Here is a 27,623-nt window from a genome sequence, read left to right as displayed (position 1 = left end):
GCTTTAGCTGTCATTTAATAAATTGACCTATAAATAATTTCCTTTTTTTCCTTTTTATTTTTTAGTTTTCGCTAAATTAAACTCTTAAAAGTTAAACTTTTCTCCTTTCTCTGTTTTCTTACCTTTATTGTTTCTTTATTTTAATTAATATTGTTGTAGTGATCTTCTTTCAAACTAAATTTAAACTATACTAACTAAAATAGTGCATCTTTATTATTATTATTATTATTATTATTATTATTATTATTATTATTATTATTATTATTATTATTATTATTATTATTATTATTATTATTATTATTATTATTATTATTATTATTATTATTATTATTATTATTATTATTATTATTGTTATTATTATTATTATTATTATTATTATTATTATTATTATTATTATTATTATTACTGTTATTATTATTATTATTATTATTATTATTATTATTATTATTATTAATAATAATATTAATAATATTAAAGAAAAATTAATATTTTCATCATTAATCAATTAGTAATAATAATAATATTATTATTCACAGAAGATTATTTTTCTTTTATTGTTTTTGAAAGAGAAATACCGAAGATTAACCTACCTGTACCTCTTGTCACCTAATAACTTTTTACACCATTCTCTCTCTTTCCCCTTTTTTTGTTTATCATACACCGTGTTAGTTTTAATTGAAGTCTAGTTTTATGATTTTTTTCTGCAATTATTTTAATTGGACATTAAAATTTTTAGATGAAACTTGTTATTTGATTAAAATTAAAAGTTCAAAAACATTATAAACAAGATAATAATGTAAATATGGGAATAATAGTTTATTGTGTAACTGATAAATTAATATTACGTAAGCATTTTTTTTAGAAATGCTTAACATCATTCTTCGCTCTTCTGTCACTGCTTTCAAATTTTCTTATCATTGATGAATGATTATCAGTTGTCTCTTTTTTTTTTCGCTGAGAGTTTAGAAAAAAAAAAAGAAAAAAGCCTAAATTTTTATATTCAATGTATCAAAAAAAAAAAAGAAACAAGGATTGATATGATCATTTATCAAATTTTAACATTTCCTTTAGGACTTGAACTGTTTTAATTAAATTATTAACATACTGTCAATTACAAGAATGAAAACAATAAATTGAATAATAAAATTGTAAGAAGCACTTAGCAAATTAATAAATTATTTCAGATATACTTATTTTAATTATCTTATCATTTGCATTATACGACATTTAATCATTCTAAGATAACAAAAATTAGATACAAGAAAGTAAACAATGAGATTGTATTTAAAAAAAAAATTAATGAATCAACGATTTGATTTTTTCGTTTCAATCAAAAAAGAGCAAATTTCGAATGTTAAAATTTTATTCATTCATTTTTCTTTCTTTTACAAAAAATTACAAGAAGCAAGGAAATAAGTAAATAGAAGAAAAGAAATCACTTCTTACCAATAATTAATAAAAATTGAAAATTTAAACAAGTCAAAAGATCATTTTATTTTTTTCTTTTTCTTCCGAAAAAAAATTAATGTGTTGGAAAATTCAGATACAATTGTTATTGTTGTCAAAAGAATAAAAAAAAAAAGGGACCAAACTTTCTGTTTTTGTGATCATTTTTCAATAAAATATAATTAATGAAATAAAGTTAAAAAGTATCTTAGTGTAATGAAATTACTTTCTTCAACAACAAATATCAATTATTTCCTTTTTTTTTTTTTTTTTTTTCAAAAAAAAAGGTTATTTTACATTTTTGACAATTTGTTGATCATTTGTTGCTTCTTCTTTCGCTTTTTTTTTTTAAAAATTTTCATAGCAATATATAATTTATAATAGTTTTAAGAAGTTTTCAGAAAAAAGAAAAAAAAACGATTGGAGAAGACGAAGGATAGAAAACGACAGAAGAAGGAAAAAATTTTTACCAAATTTATTATTTAAATTTGAAATTTGTTAATTTAATGGCGCTTACATTACCGCTTCATGTAATAGCTAGTGTACAGCGTTGTTGCTCAAATCATGCTGGTACGTCAAATCTTCCAGATCAAATCATTGAACTTATCATTAATCGAGTAAGTTTAATTTATTTATTACTATTATTATTTATTTGTTTGTTTATTTTATTTTTAATTATTTAATCAATATAATTTTTTATACTGATAGCATGAATGTTAAATACTAACTGAATGTACTAAATATAAATTTCAGTAAGTAATCTTTATAGGATTTGTTTGTAATTTGACAAAAATTTAATGGAATATTATCATTTCAAGAATAGTAATTACAATATATTTAGCATAAAATATATAAAACAAAAAAATCAAATTCTTAAAATTACTATAGTTATACATTTTTTTATATATATAAAATTAAAATTCTCATTTAATCATCGTCATTTCATTATCATTTTATTTAATATAAATTTAACAAAAAAGAAAAAAAATAATTTTTTTCGAAAAAATTTTATGAATATAAATTAATTGTTTTAATGTAAATGAAAAAAGAAAGCAAAAAAAAAAAAAAAAAAAAAAAAAAAAAACGAACAAATAAAATTTTTAAATATTAAATTTTAAGTCATCCATATTTGATATCATCAAATGGCAACAAATTTCAAAAAAATTTCAAAGAGCAGCTCAGAAACGACTTGATATGTATACAATGATTGATATTAAAGTATATAATGGTTTACAACAATTGCGACATAATACAAAAGCAAAATGTATTCCTTTTTTTTCTCTTTTTTTAAATTTATATTTATTATAAATTTTTTTTTTCAATTTTTAACAATTTTTAATATTAAAGAAAATTAATTTCTTTGATAAATTTTCAATTCTGTTTTGTTTTTTTTTTCTCCTTCTAAATACTATCAAATACATTTACATTTGTCTTATTCAAAAATTTATTATTATTTAAATTAGCATAAAATTATATTATGTACAAATGTATATACAAATGAATAGTATAAATATAAATATAAACATGAATATGAGAATATGAATATAAATGTAAATGAATATACAAAAAATATAAACATAAATATAAATATGAATATGGATATAAATACAAAATAAACATAAATATAAATATGAATATGGATATAAATACAAATATAAATATGAATATAAATACAAATATAAATGTAAATATAAATATAAGTATGAATATAAATATTATTGTAAGTATTAAGAAATGAATATAAATGTAAATATATTTTAACAAATTTATTATAATATTATTGAAGGAAATTGTTTTTTTTTTTTTTCATAATTTTTTAATTCTGTTTTTTTTTTTTTTTTTTTCTCCTTCTAAATACTGTCAATTACATTTATTTCACCAAAAATTTGTTTTTATTATTATTTATTATTATACTTTTACATTTATTTGTTATTATTATTTATTATTATACTTTTATATTTATTTTATTAAAAATTTATTTTTATTATTATACTTTTACATTTATTTTATTAAAAATTTATTTTTTTTATTTTAAAATAGCATAATATATAAAAATATATAATTAGTATAAATATAATAAAATTATTGATAGAAAAATATGAATATAAATATAAATGTAAATATAAATAAATAAGACAAATAAATAAACATATTTTTTTTTGTAAATATTTCCAGCCGAATATGATTGGCATCCATCATTAGCATTAATGATTATGGAATTAGAGTCAAATCATCTTGGTATAGTGATTGATTCAGAATTAAAGACAAATAATGTTACTGCTTTATTACATTTGCTATTTACATTAAGACGTAAAGTGGAACAATTATTTATTGATAGTCCAATTATTGAATTACTTGTTGCGCAGGTAAATTCAAATATTTTTTTTTTTTAAAAATATTTAATATATGATATAATTTTATGCAAATATTTTTATAAAAATTAATTTTTTTTTTTTTTTTGAATCTATTACAATTTAATCTTTTTAAATTTATTACAATTTTTTGAATTTTATTAAAATAAAACTATTATTTTTGTTGCACTTAATTCACATTAACATTTTCGAATCTAATTTATTACATTTTTTGAATTTTATTAAAAAATTTTCAAGTTATAAAAAAAAAAGTTATTAGAAAAAAATGAAATTATTATTATTAATTATTTTAGATCAATAAAGAACAAATTAATATTTTAATTGAAATGGTTAGTCTTTCACGAAAAGTGAACTGTTGTCGTGGTGTAACACATAATCAACAATTAAAATTAACACCGCTTCATCGGATATATTTCCCGGATACACCTTTTTTTCCGAACCTGAAAAAATTATCCATTATATCAAAGGTAATAATATAGCCTTTTTTTTTTCTTTTTTAGTTCTAATAATTATTTAAATTTTATAAAATTTGTTATGACATTATCAAGATGTAGTCATTGTTAATAGTAATTAAAAAGATTAATTTTAAAAATTTATATTGATTTAAAAAAAAGAAATTTTTTTTTTTGAAAAAATTAATAATTATCTATTAATCATTTGAAATTAATATGTAATTCAAAACACAGAATTATTGCTAATCGAATTTGAATAATTATTTTAAAAATTATTTGCTTAAATTAAAGAATAAATTAAAATTTTTAGGCAAATCAATTGCAACATCTTTCAAGATTACTTGGTTATGCGGTATCGGTAGATTTACTCTATCATGTAGAACAAATGGATGTATTATGTTTAAAAATTTTAATTAGTAATATTTGGGCTCGGCCAACCAAATTTCGATTATTTAAACATTTAACAAGGTAAATAAATGAATAAATAAGTAGCTTTTTTATATTTAAAAAAAGACAAATAATATAATTTCAAAAAAAAAAAAAAAAATAATAATAATTAAAAAGTGTTAGGAAAAAAAAGGAAATTTTAATTTAAAAAATTTTAATTTTAATTTTAGATTTAGACAATGGACAGAAGCAGGTATGCTTGGTGAACGTTATTTTCAGCAATTTACTACAACACGTAAACGCTCAAAAAGCTTATCATATTGCTTGTAATCTAATTAGAATAGAATGAATGTAATTAATCTTCTTTTTTTTTTTTTTTTTTAATATTATTAAAAAGTTTTTTTCTTTTATAGTTTAAATTCTAATTTATTTTATGAAAGTTTTATTCGGGTGTAATTTTAATTAAACTTTTTTAAATAAATGTTGTATGTTATTCTAATTTTTGAATTTTGATATTTATGAATTCAAAATTTTTTATTTTAATTATTTACAAAATTTGGTTAAATTGCTTAAATTATAATTAAAAGTTTATTTTACTTCTCTAATTTTTATGAAACATATAAAATTTATTTTAGAAAAAAAAGGAATAAATGTACTTATTTTAGATGGATGATATCTGTAGATAAAAATGCAGTTTAGAAAGTTCATTATTCAGTTTTTTTGTTTGTTTGTTTGTTTTTTTTTTTTTTTTTTTTTTTTTGTTCTTAAATTTTAGAATTTTTATTAGTTATTAATAAATAATTCACAATTTACATGTAACTATTATTAAAATTGTTCGATCATTGAATAAGACAATTTTAATAAAATAATTTTAATTATTAAATATGGTAATTAATTTGATCACCGTATCATATCGTTTCTTATATTAATATTGTTACTCTTTCGTTCATTTTTATTTTTCATTTTTCAATCAGAATTAATTCAGTCAAATTAAATTTCAAAAAAAAAAAAAAAAAAAAGATTATAAAATTAAAACAGAATTCAACATTACCAGCAAGCATATAATGATAGAAGAAAATCTGTGTTAAATAATTTATATGTTATTTTATTATAATTAAAGCATTAACTTTATTTAATGGTTATTATATGCTCATTAATTTTAATCAATTTTTGGCATTGCAGTATTTGTTTATTGTTTTGTTTATTATTAAACTAATATAGCATAATATAAATAAAATATATTATCCATCAAATAATAACAATTTTGGCGGAAAAAAGTTACAGGCTTTTTTCTTTTATCTTTTTGAAAGATACTTCGATGTAGAACTTTTTTTTTTAGAAAAGCAAATACCTCATGCTTTCATTTTCATTCAAATTAACAATAATTTTTGAAGAAATATGAGAAATGTACTTTCCTTTCATTTTCAACTTCCTATAGGATTTAGTTTTTCTTAGCAGTTATAATTTCATTTCAAAAATAATTTATTTTCTATACTAATAGAAATGAACAAAATTTACATCGAATTCCATCAATTTTTTTTTTTTTTTTTTTTACATATATTTGTTTACAATAATAATTTTCAATGCTTTCTAAATGTTTAAATGGAAAATAAGTGGAAAATGTACGACTTTTCACTTATTTTTTCTTTTTTATGAAAGACTTGACAACTACTTAGTTATTAAAATTATTTATAAAATGTACTCCTAAATTGTTCATGATTGTGAATAAATTTGCTTTTTGGCTTTTCTTTTTCTAACTCCTTTTTTGATGAACGATTTCAGCCATCAAAATAAACTTTTTTCCTTCTTTTTTTTCATTAAATTTATGTTAAATAAATTGTGAAGTAATTTCTTTATGCTTAAAGAAAAAATACTAACACAGAGAAATTATTAAAAATATTTTGAAACATATTGAAACATTAATATGCTTATTAATATTGTAATCATTTAGGATTATATGAACAATAGATAATGTTGAAAGTGATATTTTAGATTTTAAATTTAAAAATCAATATATAACTATTTTTAGTCCAGTAATAATGAACTTTTTTTTTTCAAAAAAAAAAAAAAAAGTATAACTGTAAAGTATAATTTAACTTTAACCTTTTCAGGCTTGCATTTTGAACTACTTCAAGTCAGATATTTTTCCACAAATTGCAAAAAGCAAAAGAAAAGAAAGTGAACGTAAAAAGTAAAAAATAAGAAACTAATAAGTCAGTTTGCAGTAATTAGAATGATGGAACTCTTTTTTTTTTCTTTTTATTATGAATGTTTTTATTTCATTGTTCTCTTTTGAAACTAATAAGGATAAATAATTTGATGGATTGCAAAAAAAAAAGAAAAAAAAAAAGAAAAAAAACAAATTTTATATACAAAATGACAAGAAAACTAACAAAAAAGAATCAAAAAGTATATGAATATAGCGTAAATGTTTCTTTTCCCTTATTTAAAAAAAAAAAAAAAAACTATCAGCGATAATAGTAGAAAAAACAATTGCTGATGTATCATATCAAAAATAAAATTTTCAAAATTTCAAAATTTTAAATTTGAAAATTTTAAAAAAACTTATACCATATGCAAATACAATTTGTTTAGTAGTTAACAATTATTCACGAAAAAATTTTTTATGGATTTCGTTTCATTCAATTTCGATTTTAGTTGATAAGGTCTGCATGAGAAAAAACTGAGTAGTGAAAATAATTGAATCATTAATTTCAGTGTAATTTTCAAATGGCAAATAGCAAACGGAACTGATCCATTGATTAAACGATAGACATGAAATATGTTAACAAAAATACTCTGGCAAATTTTCACAAAAGTAACAATCGCGAAATATATCAAACTTATACAGATTTGAAAAATGAAGGATACTTTATCAAAACTATCTCTACTGCAAGACTAAGTGCAGTAAATAAACACTATTTGTCAAACAAAGTCTCCAAAACAATATTGCATGAAAAATTTTAAATTTTTTCAAAAAAAAAAAAATGTAATGTACAAGAATTATCATTATTTTTTTTCTTTTAATATTCCATATTAAATATTTGTTTATCCTATTTTTTCGATCATAGTTCCTAAGTTTGCATGACATGCTTTTTAACCAGTAAATTAATTGACAGAAAGTGACAAAAAAAAAAATCTCTGTAAAAATATATTTTCTTTCAGATTTTCTCTAATAAAAGTTTAAAACAGTGAGTTATATTTCAGTATAAACAACAGAAAAACCAAAAAACACTAACAATAAGTAATTAAATCAATGGAAATACGGTCAATGTAACAGTTTTTTTGATTTAATACTAAAGCAATCATATATTTTTAATTCTCATCATTATAAGTATCAAGTTTAATAAAAACGTAATATATAATTTCAATAATCACAGGAATAAACAACAACAAATATTTCTAAAGGTATGAGAATAACACTAACATTTACCGCTTACTTTTATTGATAATAAATCCACAAATCAGTACTATTCACTTAAAATGTAGAATTGCGGTGAAATAATTCTTTAAAAGATGCATTTTTTTTTTTCAATTCGATACTTTAACTATAAAAGTTTTATATGCTTCAACAACATAAGCATACAAAAGCAAAAATTATTTCTCATCCCACCGAACTATCAAAAATTGTTAGAACAGAAAGAATTGTATTTTACTAAGTCCCATATATACAGAAAAGCTAATTAGAGCTCAAGGAGATCAAAATGTACTAACAAAAAATTTCAATGTAAAAAGAGTGATGTCTATCTCCTTCATATATTATTAAAATCAAATAATGTAGCCTTTTTCACATGGCGTTTCTAAAAAAAAGACAATCTGTGAAAAAAAAACTGAATCCAATAAAACGAAATAATCAAAAAATATCACAAGTAAAACAAAAATCAAAAATAAGAAACGCCATACGAATACTGTGGAATGTCAATGTGCACAGTTAAACTAACTAAGCCTTAGTAAACAGCTTAAATTTTGCAAAATTTTAAAAACATACGGTTGATTCATGATTCGAAGAAAGATAATTGCCTTCTAGAGTTCTTTTGCAGCACGTTACATTATTTCGTCTGCAGTTCTCCGGCGGACAAGCTAATGCGCAATTAGTGCCATTTCTTCCCAAAGCGCTTGCCATCTAAACAGTAATGTATACTATATATATATATACAGATCCATAAACAGTACAGTTAGATCCACAAAGATTTCATCTTTTCTTCATTTCAGTCAAAAAACTAGTCTTCAAAGCATAAGAAAAGTATGTAAGAAAGTAAATATTTGAAGAGAACCACATAAGAATACATGATACAAAAACATCATAGTATATGAGGATTCAAATTTTCAATATTCTTTGTAAAATAGAGAAAAAATATATTGAATGATTGTTTTTTTCTAAAATGTTTACTTATTTAAGAAAAGATAGATGTATACCTCTGAGAATTCAGGTTGTATAGTGGTACTGTGAATGCAATTATTATGAAACAATGTACGAATTTCATCAGCAGCTGCCAAATATGCTTTAAGATCGGCGAATTTGATATGGACTGTAGCAATAATTCGTTCACCCACTAATCGCCAAACATGGAATTCATGCACCGCTTCTATTCCTTTAATCTAAATTTCAAGGTATAGAACTGTACACTCATCAATGGTCAAACAATTGTGGATGGTTTTTTGTTTTTTTTTTTTAATTTAATAATTGCAAGTATACAAAAAGAATCATTGATTGTCTCAAATTAAATTACACTTATAGCAGTTAGTTACTTGTAAAACCAACTTTGAGCAATTCTTTTTTGATTTCTTCAACTTCAATGAAACCAGGAGTAGTTTGCATCAGAATTAGAGCCGTCTCACGCACAAGTGGAAATGTTGATGCAATCATCAAAGCAACCATAGCCAAACTATAAATAAATAAATAAAGATTCCGCTAAAACTTTTTGAAATACATGAGCAGCTACCAAACAGTCTAAAAATTCCTCGCCCTAAATTTTAACAATTCAGGATGCTAATATGCAAAACATTTTATGAACAAATCCACATTGTGAAATGGCATTTGAGAGCAATTTACAATGCTAGATGTGATGAATTACAGGTCAAAATAGAAAAAGCAATAAACAAACGTAAAACCTCAAAGTAGGATCCAAATATAATTTGAGAGCTTCTTGATCAGGAACAAGCCAACAAACAAGTGCCGTAACGATAACAATAACTGAACCAATTGCATCGCTCAATACATGAAGAAAGACGCCGTGCATATTTAATTGCTTCGATAATCCTATAAATATGAATAAGTTTAAAAATAATAAAAAATAACTATCATAAATCTAAGGAATATTACTAATAATGCTTGAGAATGTTGCATTGTTTATCATAATAAACAAAACATTACACGAAATATCACTTACTTTTTCTCTTCTTTTCTTTACTTTTATCGATTTTCATATGGTTTTGTGCCATAAGATCAGAATCATCTGGACGAACTTCTTGAAAATTTGCAATAGCCATTGCTGCCTCCTAAAATAGCCACTTCTGCTTCTCATTTTATATTAAATCACAGTATTCCTAAAATATTCTGCTATGCTAAATTGATTATCTTAAAATATATATATATATATATAGTTATTTCTTTGTGTTGCTTTCATAAAATATCACATTCTCACATGTCATACAAATAGCTTATTATTATTTTTTTTTTTTTGTTTGAAGATCACTGGGACTACTGAGAGTTCGAAATACATTTCACACTTCTATCGTCTCAGCATTACCAATCACCATGGGTTGTGGGTGAAAGTATTTTATTATACTAAATACCGAAACAAGGCATGGCGAGTTTCTTTCGGTTTGACTGTTTGAATGACGCAAGTACTTGAATCATTACTGCCGTAAGTGGTTCAATTTAGAAAATCATTTCGCAGTTTGTGTCTAATTTAACTTTTTTTTTTTTTCATCTAATACAAAAATTGCTATACAAATTATGCTCTCTTATGAATAATTTATTATTAGAAATATGAAGTTTTGAAGCTCACATTGTTATTCAAAATTTTTTTTCAGGATAATGGAATGGAACAAAATAATAACAATTGCATATACAAAATGCTACTTGAAAAAAGTGAGACCTGATGGGAAGACATTAAATGTTGACTTTCGTTACCATCAATAGTTACATGAGTTTGTCGCCGACCTACTTGCGGTTGCGCCTGAGCATCTTTACCACTTTCACCATGGTCGTGAGCATGACCTACAAAAGATATCTTTTTATTAAAGAATATGATATAGTAATTTACAAGAAAAAAATCTTTACATAAGGAATTTGCAAAGCATAAATGAAATTAGTCTCGCCCCAAATGATTGGTAGGAAAATAACTGTCAAAATTAACTTACTATGGAACATAAACATTCCAATCAGATTGATAAATAACCCAATAACACCAACAACAAGTACACTGATCGGTTGCTTGATTGCTTGTGGCTCGATAAGTCGAGTAAGTGATTCGATCAATATTGAAAAACATAAGGCAAGTAAAAATACACCATTGATCAGAGCACCAAGTACTTCAGCACGCACCCAACCAAACGTATTTTTCTTGGTTGAACGGGTTGCAATCTATAAAATAGAGCAAATTAAACATAACAGATTACTTTAAAATAATCAAATATGCTAAAATGGAGCTAAAAATAATGGATTCGAAATCTTACAAAAACGTTATATTTCACTCCAAATGTGGATAATATTAAAAGATTACTCTTAAGCAAGCAAAAGCGATAGCCAGTGCCATAACATCACTAAGCATGTGGAATGAATCTGCGATAAGTGCCATTGAATGTGACAAATATCCAAATGCTAGTTCAACAGCAAAAAATGCGAATGTCATTGTTAGCATAATAACTAGTCGAGTACTACGGGATAATCGTCGCCGACTATGATGATCACTGGATGAAGTACCGCTTGTTCGTTCCCTATCCACACTACCGGTACTTTCTTCTCGCATCAATTTTTGTGTCATTGTTCCTGAAAAATATTAAAATAACCTTCCAAAAAACACAAAAACAAAAAAAAAAAAAAGATCGATGAACTCATCCCAAACATAGTGTTTTCATTTAATTCAATGACAAATATCATTCAAACACCATAATAATTGACAGTTTAATTACTGGATAGATTGAAATAAATAATAAAATAGTAAGCAGATGAATTTTTATCGAATGCTATAATAATGTTTGATATACGATGTGCTAGTGTTCTATGAAAATTTGATTTAAATATGTGCATCTTAAATAGTGCATAATTTAAAAAAAAAAAAAAAAAAAAACCAACAGCTAAAAAGAAAAAATGATTTTCTCTAGACCTTTTTCAATCACTAAAATAAACAACTTCTAAAATACACCACTGAAAGGATAACATATTTTTGCATATATATATATATATATATATTTTTTTTGTATTACTTATAAATCAGTGATAACTTTCTATCATGAACTTACCATTACCACTACACTTCCTAGCAGGTACCAATATACCATTTCGCTGTCCTGATCCATCAACATTCCCATTTTCTTCACCAAACGGCAAGGACATCTCTTTAAACATTAATAATTCCCAAATTTATGCTGCGTACAAATCGTCAGTCAAACTGTCGCAACTTACTATTCAACTTAATTTTATGAAGAAGTAAATTTTGTCCTTAATTCTTGCATATATTTTCAATGTTCATAAATGAAATTAGAAAAAGCAATGTGAGAGATACTATTTGCTTTTAATAGAGTGATTATATATTGACAATGTCAAGTATAATATGAAGGGCTAGAAAAAAGATGAGAAAACGAAATGAATGAACTTTACACTCATCATTAATCTATCCAATCAATATAATTAATTCATCTATTTAAACATTATCAAAATTTTTTAAATAGAATAATTCATATACTAGCCACATTTTCGTTCATTCATTTTAGTAAAAATTTGCAATTAAAACAAGCAATAAACACTTGTCAAGAAAATAACATGCAATTAAAATCAACAATTATTGAATAAATTGAATTAATTATGTTCCCATCATTAATAAAAAAGCTAATTTAGTAATAATAATATCAAAAAAATTGTCTTGCCCCATTCATATAATAAAATTTAACATTAAGTTTGCAAATAATAATGTACAAAAAAGGAATAAATTTAAGATACAGATATGTGTGCATATGTCTGTGCATGTATGTGCGTGCATGCATGTGTGTATGTGTGTGCGTGCGCTTGCGTGTGCACGCATTTATACCATTCATCGGCCTTTGTCAAAGCTCAACCATCAAAAATCACAGCAAACCCGACGATATGATGAGACATAAGCGTACACTTGTAAGCGTTCTTTTATTTTACGAAGCTCACAAATGAAACATGTTGGTCCCATTTATGTCATTTCAAATGCTTTAAATTGAATAATCGAGTCTTACTATCTTTTTGACACAAAAATTTTTTAAATGATTTAAAATGAAACATGACGAATTTCCTTTGTTTTTTTTCATTTTTATGCAAACAAAAAAAACCAAAGATTGTTGAGTTATTTTTTATCAAAATAAAACAAAAAATTGTCGAAAAAAAAAAAAAAAACGAATATCAATAATATTCCAATGCTGTTTTAAAATTGGAAAAATTTAGCACTTTAAAAGATAAATTAAAATCCTACATTTTTGTATTTTAAGCAAATAATTGAAAATGTAACTAATTTAGTTAAAGAAACTTTTGAACAAAAAAAAAAAAAAAAACACACACACACATTTTAACATAAATTAATCAGTTTAATAAAAAACAAAATCAAATCAAAATTAAAAATAATTTAATTTGTTTCTTATAATCATACATATTTAATATCATATATAATATATTTTTAAAAAATAGACATTAAAAATTTTCAAAATTTAATGATTTATTCATTTCTCATTCCAATACAATATCAGTCGCAATTATATAACAAAGTAAAATATTTAAAGTAAAATTAAAATTAATAATAAATAAAATTATAAAAAATAAAATTATATAAAAGATTGTTGAAATTATATGAAAAAAAAAAAAGTAATAAATGAGAAATGCAATTGAGTTTGATAGCAAACATTGCCAATTGCAATAGTTAGAGGTAATAATAATACTTTGTAATCTTTGATTTGTGTTTGATAATACTTTTTTATACTTTACCATACATTCTCGCATATATACTTTTCCAATTGAATGACAAATTTCCATAGTTTTAGTCCCTTCTTTTTTTTAAAAAAAAAATATTAAAAATTATATAATATGATAGAATTATCATATTATAATAATTCTAGCACTTTTTTTTTCAAATTTATTATGTAAAATTTTTGAATAATTACAAATTTAATGTGAAAAAAATTCATTTTTTAATTTCATTTATCAAAATGTTTAAAATATTTAATGTGTTTTTTTTTTTTTAATTTCATTTATCAAAATGTTTAAAATATATATTTGATGTGTTGTTTTTCTTCTCTTATTTTTGCAAATATACATAATCCATTTAAAATTTCTTATATATATATGCATAAATTATTTCAGAAATTCATCATGTAACATTGTTATAAGTAAGCAGGTTAAGTTAAAATTTTTTTTGCAAACAAATATTTGCTATATTTGAATGAGTGAAATTATTTTTGAATTAGTTTTAACATTTAAAATAGAATAGCGATAATAGAATTTGTTAATAGTATCAGTGATTTATTAAAATTTATAATTGAAATAAATAAATTATTGATTAGCAATTGCTTAGTAATGAATATGAAATAAATTGTTTTTGAAATTGAACAAATTTCATTTGTCATAAATTTTATAAATGGTGACAAATCAAAATTACTACTGGAGCATTTTGTTAATTTCAATTTTTTTTTTCTTTAATTTCAAACAAAAAAATTAAACTCTAAAGCAATGCGACTAAAAAAATATTATCAATTTAATTCTTTTTTTTTTTTTTTTTTTAAATATATTTTTACATATGAGTAAAATGAAAGAAATAACAAATATCAGATAAATAAAAAAAGCAATAAAAAAAAAAAAGAAAATAGGAATGATTCGATTAGAAAATACAAATATTGTATTAAAAAAAATTTAAACAACAATAAATCTAAATTACAAACGACCAATTCTTCTGTCATTCCTATTTGTGATACCTACAAAAAAAAAAAAAAAAAAAGTAACCCACAATTTAGATAAATTTATAATTTCTTTTCGAATCGAAGAATTCTTATAAAAATTTTCAATCCCTTTCATATTATTTCACATTTACATTTTTGAAAAAAAAAAAAAATTTTTTTCTTTTTTGAAAAAGAAATGAAATTATAAAGAAAAAATAAACATGTATAATTAAATATAATAGTACAAATAAATATAAATATAAAGAAATACTTTAAATAAAAAAATCTTAAGCATATTTAATTGAAATATATACAATTGTGAATTTATTCGATGCTTAAAAAAGAAATGAATTAATCTATAATTTTGATAAATTTGTTTTTAAAGTAATCTCATCAAAATTTTCAATGTCTTTTATTGTTTAAAACAAAAATCACTTTACTAATAGAATACTATTATTTATGATGAAAATTGCTAATTATTATAAATTATAAAAAATGAAATATTATTTATGAAACCATAAAATTACCACATATTCAATTGAATAATTTATATTTTTAAAAAATAGCTACCATCACTTACAATAATTGATCGCATTTTCTCTAATAAAAAAAAAAAATTTAGAGATTCAGCATTTAAAGATTGATAAATTTAATAAAAAGCTTCCATAAAAATTTTTTTTAAACCTTAAATGAAAAATTTTTTGTTTTGAATTTTAAAAAAAAAAAAAAAAAAATTATTTTGCAAAAATTTAATAAAACATTGAAATTTTGCAATTTTGAAAATTATAAAATTTGTTAATGAAATGGTAAAATATGAAAACTTTCAACGAATGATTATTTCAATTTTCGTGCAAATTATTTCTCATGCAATTAAATAATCGATATGTGAAATTGAAAAAAAAAAAAAAAACTCGTTTTAGTAATTGAAAATGTCAACAATATCAACCAAATAATAAAACATTGAAATATGCACTGTTATTCATAATAATTTTTTTTTTTTTCTATAAAATTTAGTGATAGCAAAGAAAGATTTTAAATAATTTAATTAGTCAATGACTAATTTAACTTAACTAGACAATAATTATTCTAAAATATATCATTAAATAAAATTGTTGTTATGCAATTAAAACTTTTATTCAAAAAAAAAAAAAACAATCATTATTTCACTTTCTTATTTATATGCAACAAAATTTGTTAACAAAATTTTTACTTCATTTTCTTTTTATTCATTTTATTTTACAAAATACAATGCTACAATGCAAAACAAAAATTGTAGTATGAATTTAAATTTAGAAACTACAAAAAAAAAAAAAAAAAAAAAACAGAAAAAATGATATAAGAAGTAAAATGAACCATAAAGAGTGAAACTAGCTTCGTTACTGATAGCAAAATGATAAAACACTAGTAAAATGCGAAGACATAGTTATGCATAAATATAATAATCTATCAGATCGATTGATATTGCTCATCTCTAAGTGATCGATTCACTTACTTATGATAAAATAATGTTACAAGTAAATGATACATATATACGTTTGAAAAATGATCTATATTATTAAATAAAACTGCAATTTAATCAAACTTTATTGTAAATAAAACAATGTTTTAGCAAAAAAAAAAAAAAATAAAATAATTATTTCCTAATTATAAGCAAATACAATGATTAATATTATTATTATTATGTATCATTTAGTTATTTTATAATTAATTAATCATCACTTATCTTCTCTACAACTTATCAATTAGTTAAAGATTATTTCTCTTCCTCCTTTTTTTTTTTTTGCATTAAGGCCGAAGATCAGTTTCCTTCTAACTTCCAAAATCAAAAAGCGACAGCGATGACCTAAACTCTGATCTTAACACTAACAAAAGATACTTGCTTTTTAAACTTTTGCTGCCGATTTTGAAAAAAGAAAAGATTATATTCCTGTGTTAATATTTTAATATGATCACATATGTTTTAAATATGAGAAAAAAATCTCAAATAATTCAAAGGTAGATAACAAATCACGTCGGTAGAGTTAGCTATGATTTTTTGCTTCAAAAATAATATAGCAATGATAATAAGTTTGAACCTTGAACTTTTTCAAAATCACATTACAACCTGAAACAGTAAAACCGTTCGTACTAAATGGTACGTTCTACTTTTTCTTATATATCAAATTTCGTTTAATTTATATACATATGAGAAGAGCAAAGTGGATAATTAATAAATGATTCATTTTTTTTTTCACATCATTACATTAACAATTATGATGTTTAAGCAATCATGAAATAAAATTTTCAAGAATGAAACAAGAAAAATGTACTATTCCAATTTTATTATGCGATTTGGAAAAATAAAAAACAGTAATCAATCAAAAAAGAACAAATTATTGAATTAAATAAAAATATATATAAAACAAATAAAAAATAATAAATTTAGTTCAAATTTGTTATTATTAAATGTTTTTTTTTTTTTCCCCACGCTAAGCATTAATCTTGTACGTCCTACATGTATGTAAAATTATATAAATAAATAAAAAAACTGAAGTTATTGTTAGTCAAAAAAAAAAAAAACAATAACCAATATTGATAATATCATCAATTCTTCTTACAGTTACATAAAATTAAGTAATGAATGCTTTTAATTAAACATTATTAATTTCACATTAGTTTTACATCTTTTTTAAATCTTTTAGAAAATATTGAACCAATACTGCATTGCATACATGCTAAACAATTCATGAGCCAAATATTGTTAAAATGTAAGCTATCTTCCATACCACTTTTTTTTAACTTGGAGAAATTGCTTTAATTTACAGTTTATTAAATATCATTTCCATATAGCCCTGAATGCTTACAGTAAATACATAATTAAGTAGTAAGTTATATAAGACAAAAGCATTAAAATGCATCATGTAACAAATTATTATTATTTTAACTGTCAAATAATTTTAGTAAGCTAAAAACCAAGTATTCTGGAAATAAAATTATATAATTTTAGAAAAAAAAAAATCATAAAATTCGCTGAATTGATGAAATGTTTAAAATACAAGATTTGATTTATTAATGGATAATTAATTTTAATGCAAAAGTTTCGACAAAATTATTTACATCAGTCCCATTTCTGATTTGCTGGCTGCTATTTCATACTACTTCTCACAAAAAAGTGTAAAAAAATTTTAAATTCTTAATACATTCAACTGCGCTTTTCTAAGTCAAGTAACGAAATAACATACTGTAATATTTTCAAATTCTAATATTAAGCTATACAAAAATTCATAACGCAAAAATAATCATATTAGAAAATTACATATGTATTTCATAAATATCTATTTCAAAAGCAAAACTGATACTATATATACTCTAAATCTAGTAATAACATAACCATAATTATTTAACTATATTAACAATTTTTTCAGGGGCAATTTTGTGCATTGGAGTAAAATATTTCTTAATAAGATCAAGCGTTTGGTGGAGATACTGTTCCGGTCCCTGAACATAGGTATTGTACACAAAACCCGTGTTGTTATCAGTGAATGGTATCGCTGGTTCAATTTGTGTACCTTCATGCCATTCATTGAATGATGTTATTGCTATGATATTTGCCTTAAAATATCAATTTTTCTTTATCTCTATCAATTTAAACTAATTTTGTGGCTCTAATTTATTTTCCAGATAATGATAAATAAAATTATTACAATCTTTGAAAAAAAATTATAATCTTTGGTGAAATATGTTTAGACAAGTGGACAGAAATGATGTACTACTGTTTTTTACAAATTATCACTTAATTAAAGTCGAAAGAAAAAACTTCGATAAAAGTTAGTAGTTCTGCAATTAATTAATATCTAATGATTTTTGGCAGTATATGTGAATGGATCGTTTAGTCAAAGACGAAATTTATCAATTCTAATGAATATCTACTTTTATACATATGTTATTTTATTATAATATCAATGTTCAGAAGCTATCTCTATCTCAATCAAGTGAGTAAAGTATTACTTAATGGGATTAGATTGTGTAATATATAATGATCTTCAACTGAACCTTCAATCTACAATTATAAAATGTAATTTGTTATCGATTATTTTTGAAATATTTCCACTATACCTTTGCAATGTGCGCCATTTCAAACATATCCGCATAATATTTGCCATTCATTCGATCCCTAAAATTTGCTGCATTCCAAGGTCGCACACGAGAATCATCATAACCAGGACCCACCGAAGGTATAAAAACTAAGCCATTTTTCCTGAAACATCGCTGATTATTTTAATCACAACCTTGGTATTACTGAAATTAGAATTAAACTTCTCTCATTCGTTTCATATCCACTCTTCTTGTTTACTGTCTCTAAGTTAGATTTACTTTCAGTATTTCTTACATTTTAAATAGAATCTATGCACAAATCATTCATTAAATTATTTTAAAATAACACTGAAGAAATTTAATCAGAATTTTAATCGATATTAGTTATGAAAGTAATTTGATCTCAAGAAATTCTTACACAAACCTACAAAAAGCGCCCAATGAAGGCCAAGATGAAGGCGTCGAACCATAAGAAAATCCTTCAGCTGTGAAGTAGGTATAAATTCCATCAAATCCAGCAGCCAACAATGAATGCCTATCTTCTGATTTAACTAAGAGACCTGAAATTTGACATAAACATTCGTAATTAAGTTAAATTTCTTTTTATACGACTAACATACAAAATCCAGAACTAGAAATTCCCTTATATTCCGGACGGAAAGATTGTAAGTTGAAGAAAAATAAAACTTGAGTTTAACAATCAAAACATATTTGAACTTGCCAATAAAAAGGACATCGTATTTGCTGTTTCGTACACTGAACTTCCCAGATGGTTCAGTTAACTTTTTCCATTCATCAAAAGGTACAAGATACGAATCATAAAAGTATAATAACGGCAAATATTCGTCACCATTATGATTGTTTTTTTCATTTTTAGTCACTAAAAATTTGACAAATAATTTGAACATTTCCAAGTGTTCTTTTGATAAGCAAAAATATCCAGAAGATAGGATGAAGTAAATAAAGATTTACATTAATTCGGACTTTCTAAATGTGTATGCTAACAAAATTCAAATCGAGAGTTCTAGAGATTATTACACTGTCAAAATTCTTTTTCATAAATTAAAACAGTATATCAAAATAATGAAATAAAAACAAAATACTGGAATACCAGTCGGTAACAATAAATAATTTCACTAACTTTTTCGTGATTTTGGCCTTTTCATCTTATACAGAGCTGAATGATTACCATAATTGTCAATAATATATTCAATATCAGCACGAAGTGATTCACCACTTCTATGTCTGTATGGTTCCATATGAAAAGATAATTTCATGCGATACTTAGCCACAACATCTAACAAAATGGGTATTAAATCATCCCATGGATGCCCTAGAAAAAAGGAAAATTAACTAAAACTAGAAAGCTAAAATGCCTGAAAAATGAAACTATTAAAATTTAATACTGTTCGCTTGAAATTCTTGAAAATCAAAAGATTAAAAGCTCTTAAAAATATTTACTTTAAAATAAAAAATTTCAAATTCCAGATTCTATAATTATAGTTTCACCATGATTTTTTCGATTCTTTACGGGAACAGGTTTTCTTAATTATCAAAAATCTTTAAATGCTTGCAATTTAGATGAAGGATTAAGTCAAAAATTTTAAAGTAGTAGATTTTTTTAAAGAAACAAGCAAACGAAAGAACAATAAATAATAATACCTTGTTCATCGGAAATTTTTGGAGGAAACCATGAAACAATAACAACGTCTATACCAGCTGACGACATCCATTTCATGTGCTGCTCAATTACTGCTGGATCTCGACTACTATACGGTCCCAAAAATGGATAAAAACTGGAACCAATATCCAACGGTGGGTCATGAAAACCTAAAATGAAATTTTATCCTTTAATTATCCATTTGTCAACATCAAATTTAGCACACTGCTTTTAAGCAACGAAGCAACGAAGCACTGTACTATTATTAGGTTTCGAAAAATGATAAAGGCAAGACAATATATTTTTTATAACAAATTCAAGAAGCATTTAGTTAAATGAATGTATATATGGAAGAAGAGTTTATTAAAAGCAGTATTAAAATTAAAGCATCTATAAAAGCAAAATAGCAGTCCTAGAATGCTTAAGAAAACCATAACTACCTGTAGGATATTTCTCCGAAATATTCGAATCCCAATGTGGGATAAAACGATGATTCCAATGATAATACTTTCCATGATCAAATTCTGGATTTCCATACCACGGATAATAGAATATTTGCACCGAATATTCATCATTATTCTGAAAATGATACGGATTTATTTACATACTTCGAAGTTAAAAATTGCATGTTTGCTTTATATTTTTAAACTTGTTGGAGACTTCCATACTTTTATATATATATAAAAAGAAACATACTTCGGACAAATGTGATGCAACGGAAGCTGATTCACTTTTCATATGGTGCGTTTCGGCAACAATTTCTTCAACCGTTGATTCATTTTTCATCATATTTGCTGCTTTAAGTTTTGGATGCCTTACTATGTGAAATCTTCGAACAGTATTCTGAATTTACGGTAAATAAATGCTAAAATAATAGTAAAAGCAACAGAAAAACTACATCCTTCATGAAAATTTCATGAAATTAAGTTGAAATTCATTCTTAAAATACTAACCTGATCATTTTGAATAAAATTTATATAAAATGTTGTTAATACACTTGCAATTAAAGCAACCAAAAGTAACCATCTTATCAAAAAATTACCAATCGATGCCATACCTAAACAAATCAAATTAATACCTCATTTCTGTGGAACTATTACTAATAAAGTAAAAGCACTTTTTCTAACGTAATGAGTAATATAATCTCTGCGTCGAAATAACAAGTGACGATAGAAGCAAAAAAAACCTAACGTCTTTGAAATAATCAATGTTTCACAACAAAGATTCATTTCTATTTGAACTGCGATATCAAAATATCGGAAGATTTCAACTATCATAACAAGAAAGACCTAAGTAAAGCATTCTTATGAAGTTACTTTAAGTTGTTTTATCTTATTTTTTTCTCTTTTTTGTCCGCTATTTATCTTATCTGTTAAATAGTTTGTTGACATGTTTATTAAAAAAAAAAGACTTAACAGCGTATTGAATATTCATATAACCATCTCCCTCATATGGTGCCAATTATTCATTGATTGGTTTCAAATATAACTTTCATTTTTATTGATTGGTTCCGTCCAAATACCTAAAAGAAACGAAAAATCATCCAAATTCAAATAGACAAATGACTGAATTTCACAAGAAAACAAAACAATGTATAAACTTCTTCCTACTCATAGTACCATCACATTCACATTATCTTTTCAGGCTTACCAATTCTGATTATCATAAAAATTTATTGCAGGAGCAGAACTTACGAACTATTATAGTAATAAAATGTTTTCTAACAACTAAGATAAAATAAGTAATTTTCGTTGCATTCAATTTAACTCATATATCTACTATAATGCAACTTATATAAACTACTCAAACTTATCACACCATTCCCCTTAGAAAATGACAACCTAGCAACTTGACACAAAGCGCCATATAGCGGACTAAAAATGCCGTGCGTGGACCAAAAGCGCTTGCGGCCGGTGAAATTGTGGCGAGAAATCAATCTTCGCTTTTACTTTTACTTCATCTTAAGAATTCTCTTATAAGACATTTTGTTTGTTAAAAGATAAAATGGTTCGAGAAGAAAGAGTCATTAAGAAAGCGAAAGGATACAAACCAAAATACAATGTAATGAAGAAAATCGTATGCGCATGAAATGATACTTTGACTTATTTCATTTATGGGATTATTCTTGAAACTCAACTCAGTCCCAAAAATTCATCCTGTGTATTACTTTGATTTAATATTAGACGATAATAAGAGTCAGTAAGTAATAACAAGTGCTGGCAAATGGTAACAAGCAATAACAAGTGGTAAATAGTAATAAGTAGTAGTAATTAAGCGGAAATATTAAGCGGTAGCAAATGGTGACAAATGGTAGCAAGCAGTGAATGGTGGTAGTAAGTGGTAAAAAGTGGTAGCAAGTAGCTGCAAAAAAAAAAAAATTTTGCGAATGCAAATTGTAATCTGCGTTTCAAGTGATTGTATTTATGGCAAGTAGCAGTAGCAAGTGGTAACGATTGCAAGAGATGGCAATTGGTAGCAAATAGTAACAAGTGGTAATTAGCAGTAGCAAATGGTAGTAAGTAGTTGCAGTTAGTTAGTAGTAGGACTAAATGATAGCAAAGAGTACAAGCAGTAGCAGTTTCTAGCAAGTCGTAGTAATTTATAACAAGTAGTATTAAGTGGTGATAGATGATTGCAAGTGGTGGCAAGTGATTGGAAGTGGTAATAAGCGGTAGCAAGCATTATTAACCGGTTGTAAGTGGTTGTAAGTAGCAGCAGGTTATAGAAGATGGTAAGAAATAATGGCAGTTAGTAGGAAGTAGTAGCAAGTAATACCGATCGGTATTAAATAATAGCAACTAATAGTAATTGGTGACAAGTGGTAGTAAGTAATAGCAGATAAATGGTGACAAGTAGCGAAAAGTGCATGTAGTAGTAGTAGTAGTAGTAAATGATGGTAAGTGCCGGTGAACCGAAAAAATTTTATTTCATACTAAATGTTTAGAATAATTCCAATGATTTATTGCTATATACCAATTCGTTATTCCTTTGTTATATTCCATTTTTGAAACAGTAAATCCTTTATCTAAACCTCAAATAGTAAATGTGTATCCGTGTTCATTGTTCTTCACTGCAAATGTTAATCTGCAAGTTAAGCCCACTTCCTACACCCTTAAAAATCTTCTCTAATCAGTTAATAACAAAGAAACAATCGATGGCAGTCTTCTCGTCCTCCTTGATATCTGGGTTGATCTTGCTCGTAGACAAGAAACAAAAGGTTCAGTTTAAATTGTACAAATTTAAAGTAAGTCAAGATATCTAGTAGTAACAAGATGGAAAATTTATTCAAAATATGCACAACATTTCTGCATTTTATTACTATTTTTGTAATTAAATGAAATTTACAATCGTTTTGAGCAAAAATCTTTTGAATTTATCAGTTCCTATTCTTTTCTTCTTTTATATTTCATCTTCACTTTTTCTAATTTCACTTATTGGTGCTCCAATTTTTTCAATTTATAAATATGTGGCTATCATTATCGTTATCAACCTTTATCACTTGCATATTAACAATTCTAATAATTCCACTTTATCAAATTAAGAGTGTTTCGCACAAACAGCAATGGTTTCTCTTCCAAAATAGATACTCTTCCATCTTCCGTTCTATCACAATTTGGCAGCATTGCTACAATCATTAAAATAAATTCATATCTTCCAGAATTGAATAAAACCGACAAATGTAACTTAGAAGAGTAATCAAATTCCAGAAATGATTAATTATTCAAAACTAAAAAATTCCAGTTAATTATTTAATTCATTGTGAAATGTACAGACATTCTTCTACTTGCGTTGTTTGTATTAATAAGCCATCATTCCATAACTTGTCAACTTTATAATCTGTGATAATCTCCGCGGCTGAAATTGATGTCACGTTGAGATAATTTGAAATGATTGCTTTGTCACTCAATTATCGCACTATTTTTAACTTGTTAGTTCTCACTATTTTTAACCTGCAATAATAAGAATCATTTCAAGTTTTTTGCCAAAGCAATTGAGTGACAAAGTAATTCATGGTGTGCTACAAAAGTAAATGTACTGGCATTCGAACTGAAGTTACTTCCACCGTCAAATGCTGTTTCAACAGAAATTTTTGAAATATTACAGAATACACGGAGCACATACTTAGACTTGTATTTCATGATAAACATACCTGGAAGAGAAATGAAAAAGTGAGATTCATACCTGCTGCATTTCTTTCTCCTCCTGCTTGGTTGGCTTGGCCACCACAATAAATGATGAAAGCAAGATATACCAACAATTTTGTCATATCAGATAAGTCCTATTATAATTTATAATTCCTAAAGTTTTACTTGTAATTCATTACTTAAGAGTAATAACTTTAGAACTCTGAAAAATATCGGCGCAGAAGTCTTCACTGATAAATATTATAACTCAAAACATTTCCTTAAAAATTGAAAATAAAAAAAGGGATGAATTAATTATAATTATTGAAGATAGCGCCTTTTATACTTCGACAATGGATTCCTTGTGCTCTATTCTCTAAATATCTCGAGTTTGATAGAAAAGGAAGAACAAAGCTAGTAGAATGAAAAGCGATAAAAAGTGCTTTGTGATCGACGACAACAATTTATCATGGCCTTTTTTAATTTGTGAAAACAGCTGACAAAAAAGTGAAGTTTCTCATTTTTTTTTTTTTTTTTTTTGATAGAAATTAACAGGATTTAACTGTTGGATAGTGTATTTTTTTCTCTGAAATTTTAAAATGAAGTACGAATTTCGAAAGTAAATCTATTAGTTTTCATCTGAATTGAAAATGTTCACTTTAGGTATCACGAAAGTTTCTGTTACATTTTTAAATTTAATATCGTTGATTTTTAGGAATAGCAAATGAGAATTAGTAATAACTTAACAATGAGCAATTGCACATTAACTTTTAAATAAGTAAATGTATGTATGTATTGACATTTTTGCTTAAAAGAATATCTCCATGTCAAGTTTTTCCAATTTCAAATGAAAATTTCTATACATTCTCTTAATACATTCTTTCTTTATTAAGTTATTTACTTTTAAATTGACTAAATATTGCTTTTATATCATTTAATTAACCTTGCTTATTTAATTTATGAATTGGCATTAACATCAATTGGACTTTCTGTACATTATGATTAATGCCAGTTTGGATCAGCCATTAAGTCGCATATCATTCTTAACGCTAATATTTAGCTAACATTGGCTGCAGATGATTTAATATAACAAAATAATAAGAATTGTGAAAGGAAGATAAATAATAGTGATCCCTTAATTTAATTTGAAAGAGAAATCCCTTAACTTAGTCTCATAAATGAATATCAAAATTGTTAGCAGTTGACGAGTGAGAAATATGCTTGCAGTCATAGGCGTGCATGCTTGCATGCACACCTGTGCTAATTAACTGATTTACTATTAGTAGTAACTAATAGCAGGTCAAATCTTCTGGCTATTTATTTAATTTGAACGCCAGTCTTTATGACTTACGACGAATTTCAATAGAGATGTCACATTTTTGCTTCATTTCACGCTCAATTATACAACTTATGTAAATTTTTTGAAATTGGTTAAAAATCTAAAATGGATTGAATACCTTTCCAACAGCATACTTGTTTTATATAGGTACACTTTCTTCCTTTTATGTATTTTAAACACATAAATGGAAAACTGATAACTTGAAAATCATATCTTTTTTTATGAATGAGCATTTCGAGGCGATATGCATAACAATTTCAGCTCCTGTTATTCATTATTTCTCTTTTAAAATGAAAATATACGAATTCTTGTTTTCTTCTTTTTCATTTGACTTCCGTCTTTCGGATTCCTTTCATTAGTACACTGATCTTTTCAATGTAAAAATGTGACTATCAACCTTTATCACTTGCATATTAACAATTCTAATAGTTTCACTTTATCAAATTAAGAGTGTTTCGCACAAACAGCAATGGTTTCTCTTCCAAAATAGACACTCTTCCATCTTCCATTCTATCACAATTCAATAGCATTGCTGCAAATATAGAAATTATTATGGGAATTCATTTCTTCCAGAACTGAAATTAATTATTCAAAATTAAAAAGTACTAATAAATCAATTCTTTATGAAACAAACATACATTCTTCCACTTGCGTTGTTTGTATTAACGAGCCATCATCCCATAACTTGTCAACTTTATAATCTGTGATAATCTCCCCACCTAAATTGATGCCAGGTAATATCTATCTAACATCACAAAAACTTTTGAGATAATTTGAAATGGTTATTTCTATTTTATCATTTTCAGCTTATCAATCCATATTAACAAGAATCATTTCAAATTGTGCTACAAAAGTAAACATAAGGGGCATTCGAGCTGAAATTACTTCCACCTTAAAATGCTGTTTCAGTAAAAATTTTAACATAGATTGGAATTTTAAAGAACGCATGGAATATATACCCAAACCAGCATTTCACTTGAAAGAGAAGTTGAATGACAGAAACGTGACACACATACCTGCTCCATTATTTGGTGCCGCTCCTCCTCGGTTGGCTTGGCCACCACAATAAATGATGAAAGCAAGATATACCAACAACTTTGTCATATCAGATAAGTCCTATTATAATTTATAATTCCTGAAGTTTTACTCGTAATTCATTATTTAAGAGTAGTAAGTTTCGAAATCTTCACCGATAATTATAGCAGCTAAAAACATTTCCTTAAAAGTTGAAAATAATAAAGAAAATGAATTAATTATAGTGGTTGAACATGAAAAAATAGCTCTTTTTATACTTCAACAATGGAATCCTTTTGCTCTATTTTCTAAATTTCTCGAGTTAAATGGAAAAAGGAAGAACAAAGTGAATAGAACGTACAATGACAAAAAGCGCTTTTTGACCAGCGACAACAATTCATCATTGTTTGTGTTTTGACAGGAAAAGGATTTAACTATTCGATAGTGTATTATTTTCTTTGAAATCTTGCGATCTGAATTATGGAAGTAAATCTATTACTTTTTTTTCTGAATTGAGCTACTAAATTTTAGTATTAGGGAAATTTCTGTACAACTTGAAAGTTAATAGCGTTGACTTTTTAGGAATAGCAAAAGTAATAATCTAACAATGAACAATTCTACATTTATTAACTTTTGAAGCAA

The 27,623-nt window shown here is 24.6% G+C and overlaps 5 protein-coding genes across 6 annotated transcripts; 1 reads left to right on the top strand and 4 right to left on the bottom strand.

The window, feature by feature from the left end:
• Positions 1-1,952: 1,952 nt before the first annotated feature.
• Bm11656 (Uncharacterized protein) lies at positions 1,953-4,987 on the top strand (the record flags this gene model as incomplete). Its single annotated transcript, XM_043080846.1, has 6 exons — positions 1,953-2,063; positions 2,566-2,710; positions 3,622-3,812; positions 4,112-4,285; positions 4,581-4,738; positions 4,888-4,987. 6 exons carry the CDS (start codon positions 1,953-1,955, stop codon positions 4,985-4,987), a joined length of 879 nt encoding a protein of 292 aa, XP_042936780.1.
• Positions 4,988-8,633: 3,646 nt separating this feature from the next.
• On the bottom strand, positions 8,634-12,218 carry Bma-cdf-1 (cation efflux family protein; the record flags this gene model as incomplete). 2 transcript variants are annotated; one of them, XM_001896480.2, is made up of 9 exons in its annotated part: positions 8,634-8,780; positions 9,074-9,256; positions 9,420-9,543; positions 9,770-9,917; positions 10,048-10,156; positions 10,759-10,880; positions 11,024-11,246; positions 11,386-11,651; positions 12,125-12,218. In XM_001896480.2, the coding sequence occupies 9 exons, from the start codon at positions 12,216-12,218 to the stop codon at positions 8,634-8,636; spliced, it is 1,416 nt and encodes a 471-aa protein (XP_001896515.2). The 2 variants fall into 2 exon arrangements, with proteins under 2 accessions (XP_001896515.2, XP_042936779.1); XM_043080845.1 differs by lacking the exon at positions 12,125-12,218 and having other exon boundaries at positions 11,386-11,646.
• A 5,927-nt stretch (positions 12,219-18,145) lies between these two features.
• Positions 18,146-21,559, bottom strand: Bm9892 (uncharacterized protein; the record flags this gene model as incomplete). The annotated part of the gene is made up of 9 exons (XM_043080844.1): positions 18,146-18,361; positions 18,866-19,007; positions 19,269-19,404; positions 19,602-19,724; positions 19,986-20,177; positions 20,507-20,674; positions 20,945-21,083; positions 21,201-21,347; positions 21,458-21,559. The coding sequence occupies 9 exons, from the start codon at positions 21,557-21,559 to the stop codon at positions 18,146-18,148; spliced, it is 1,365 nt and encodes a 454-aa protein (XP_042936778.1).
• Positions 21,560-24,019: 2,460 nt separating this feature from the next.
• Positions 24,020-24,771, bottom strand: Bm459 (Uncharacterized protein; the record flags this gene model as incomplete). The annotated part of the gene is made up of 3 exons (XM_043080843.1): positions 24,020-24,129; positions 24,279-24,359; positions 24,687-24,771. 3 exons carry the CDS (start codon positions 24,769-24,771, stop codon positions 24,020-24,022), a joined length of 276 nt encoding a protein of 91 aa, XP_042936777.1.
• A 1,627-nt stretch (positions 24,772-26,398) lies between these two features.
• Positions 26,399-27,071, bottom strand: Bm9893 (Uncharacterized protein; the record flags this gene model as incomplete). The annotated part of the gene is made up of 3 exons (XM_001895425.2): positions 26,399-26,499; positions 26,606-26,686; positions 26,984-27,071. 3 exons carry the CDS (start codon positions 27,069-27,071, stop codon positions 26,399-26,401), a joined length of 270 nt encoding a protein of 89 aa, XP_001895460.2.
• Positions 27,072-27,623: the final 552 nt, after the last annotated feature.

This window comes from Brugia malayi (assembly GCF_000002995.4).
Source record: "Brugia malayi strain FR3 genome assembly, contig: Bm_v4_Chr3_scaffold_001, whole genome shotgun sequence".
NCBI lineage: Eukaryota > Metazoa > Nematoda > Chromadorea > Rhabditida > Onchocercidae > Brugia > Brugia malayi.
Note: the sequence above shows the minus strand (reverse complement) of the source record. Positions and strands in the feature narration are given on the sequence as shown.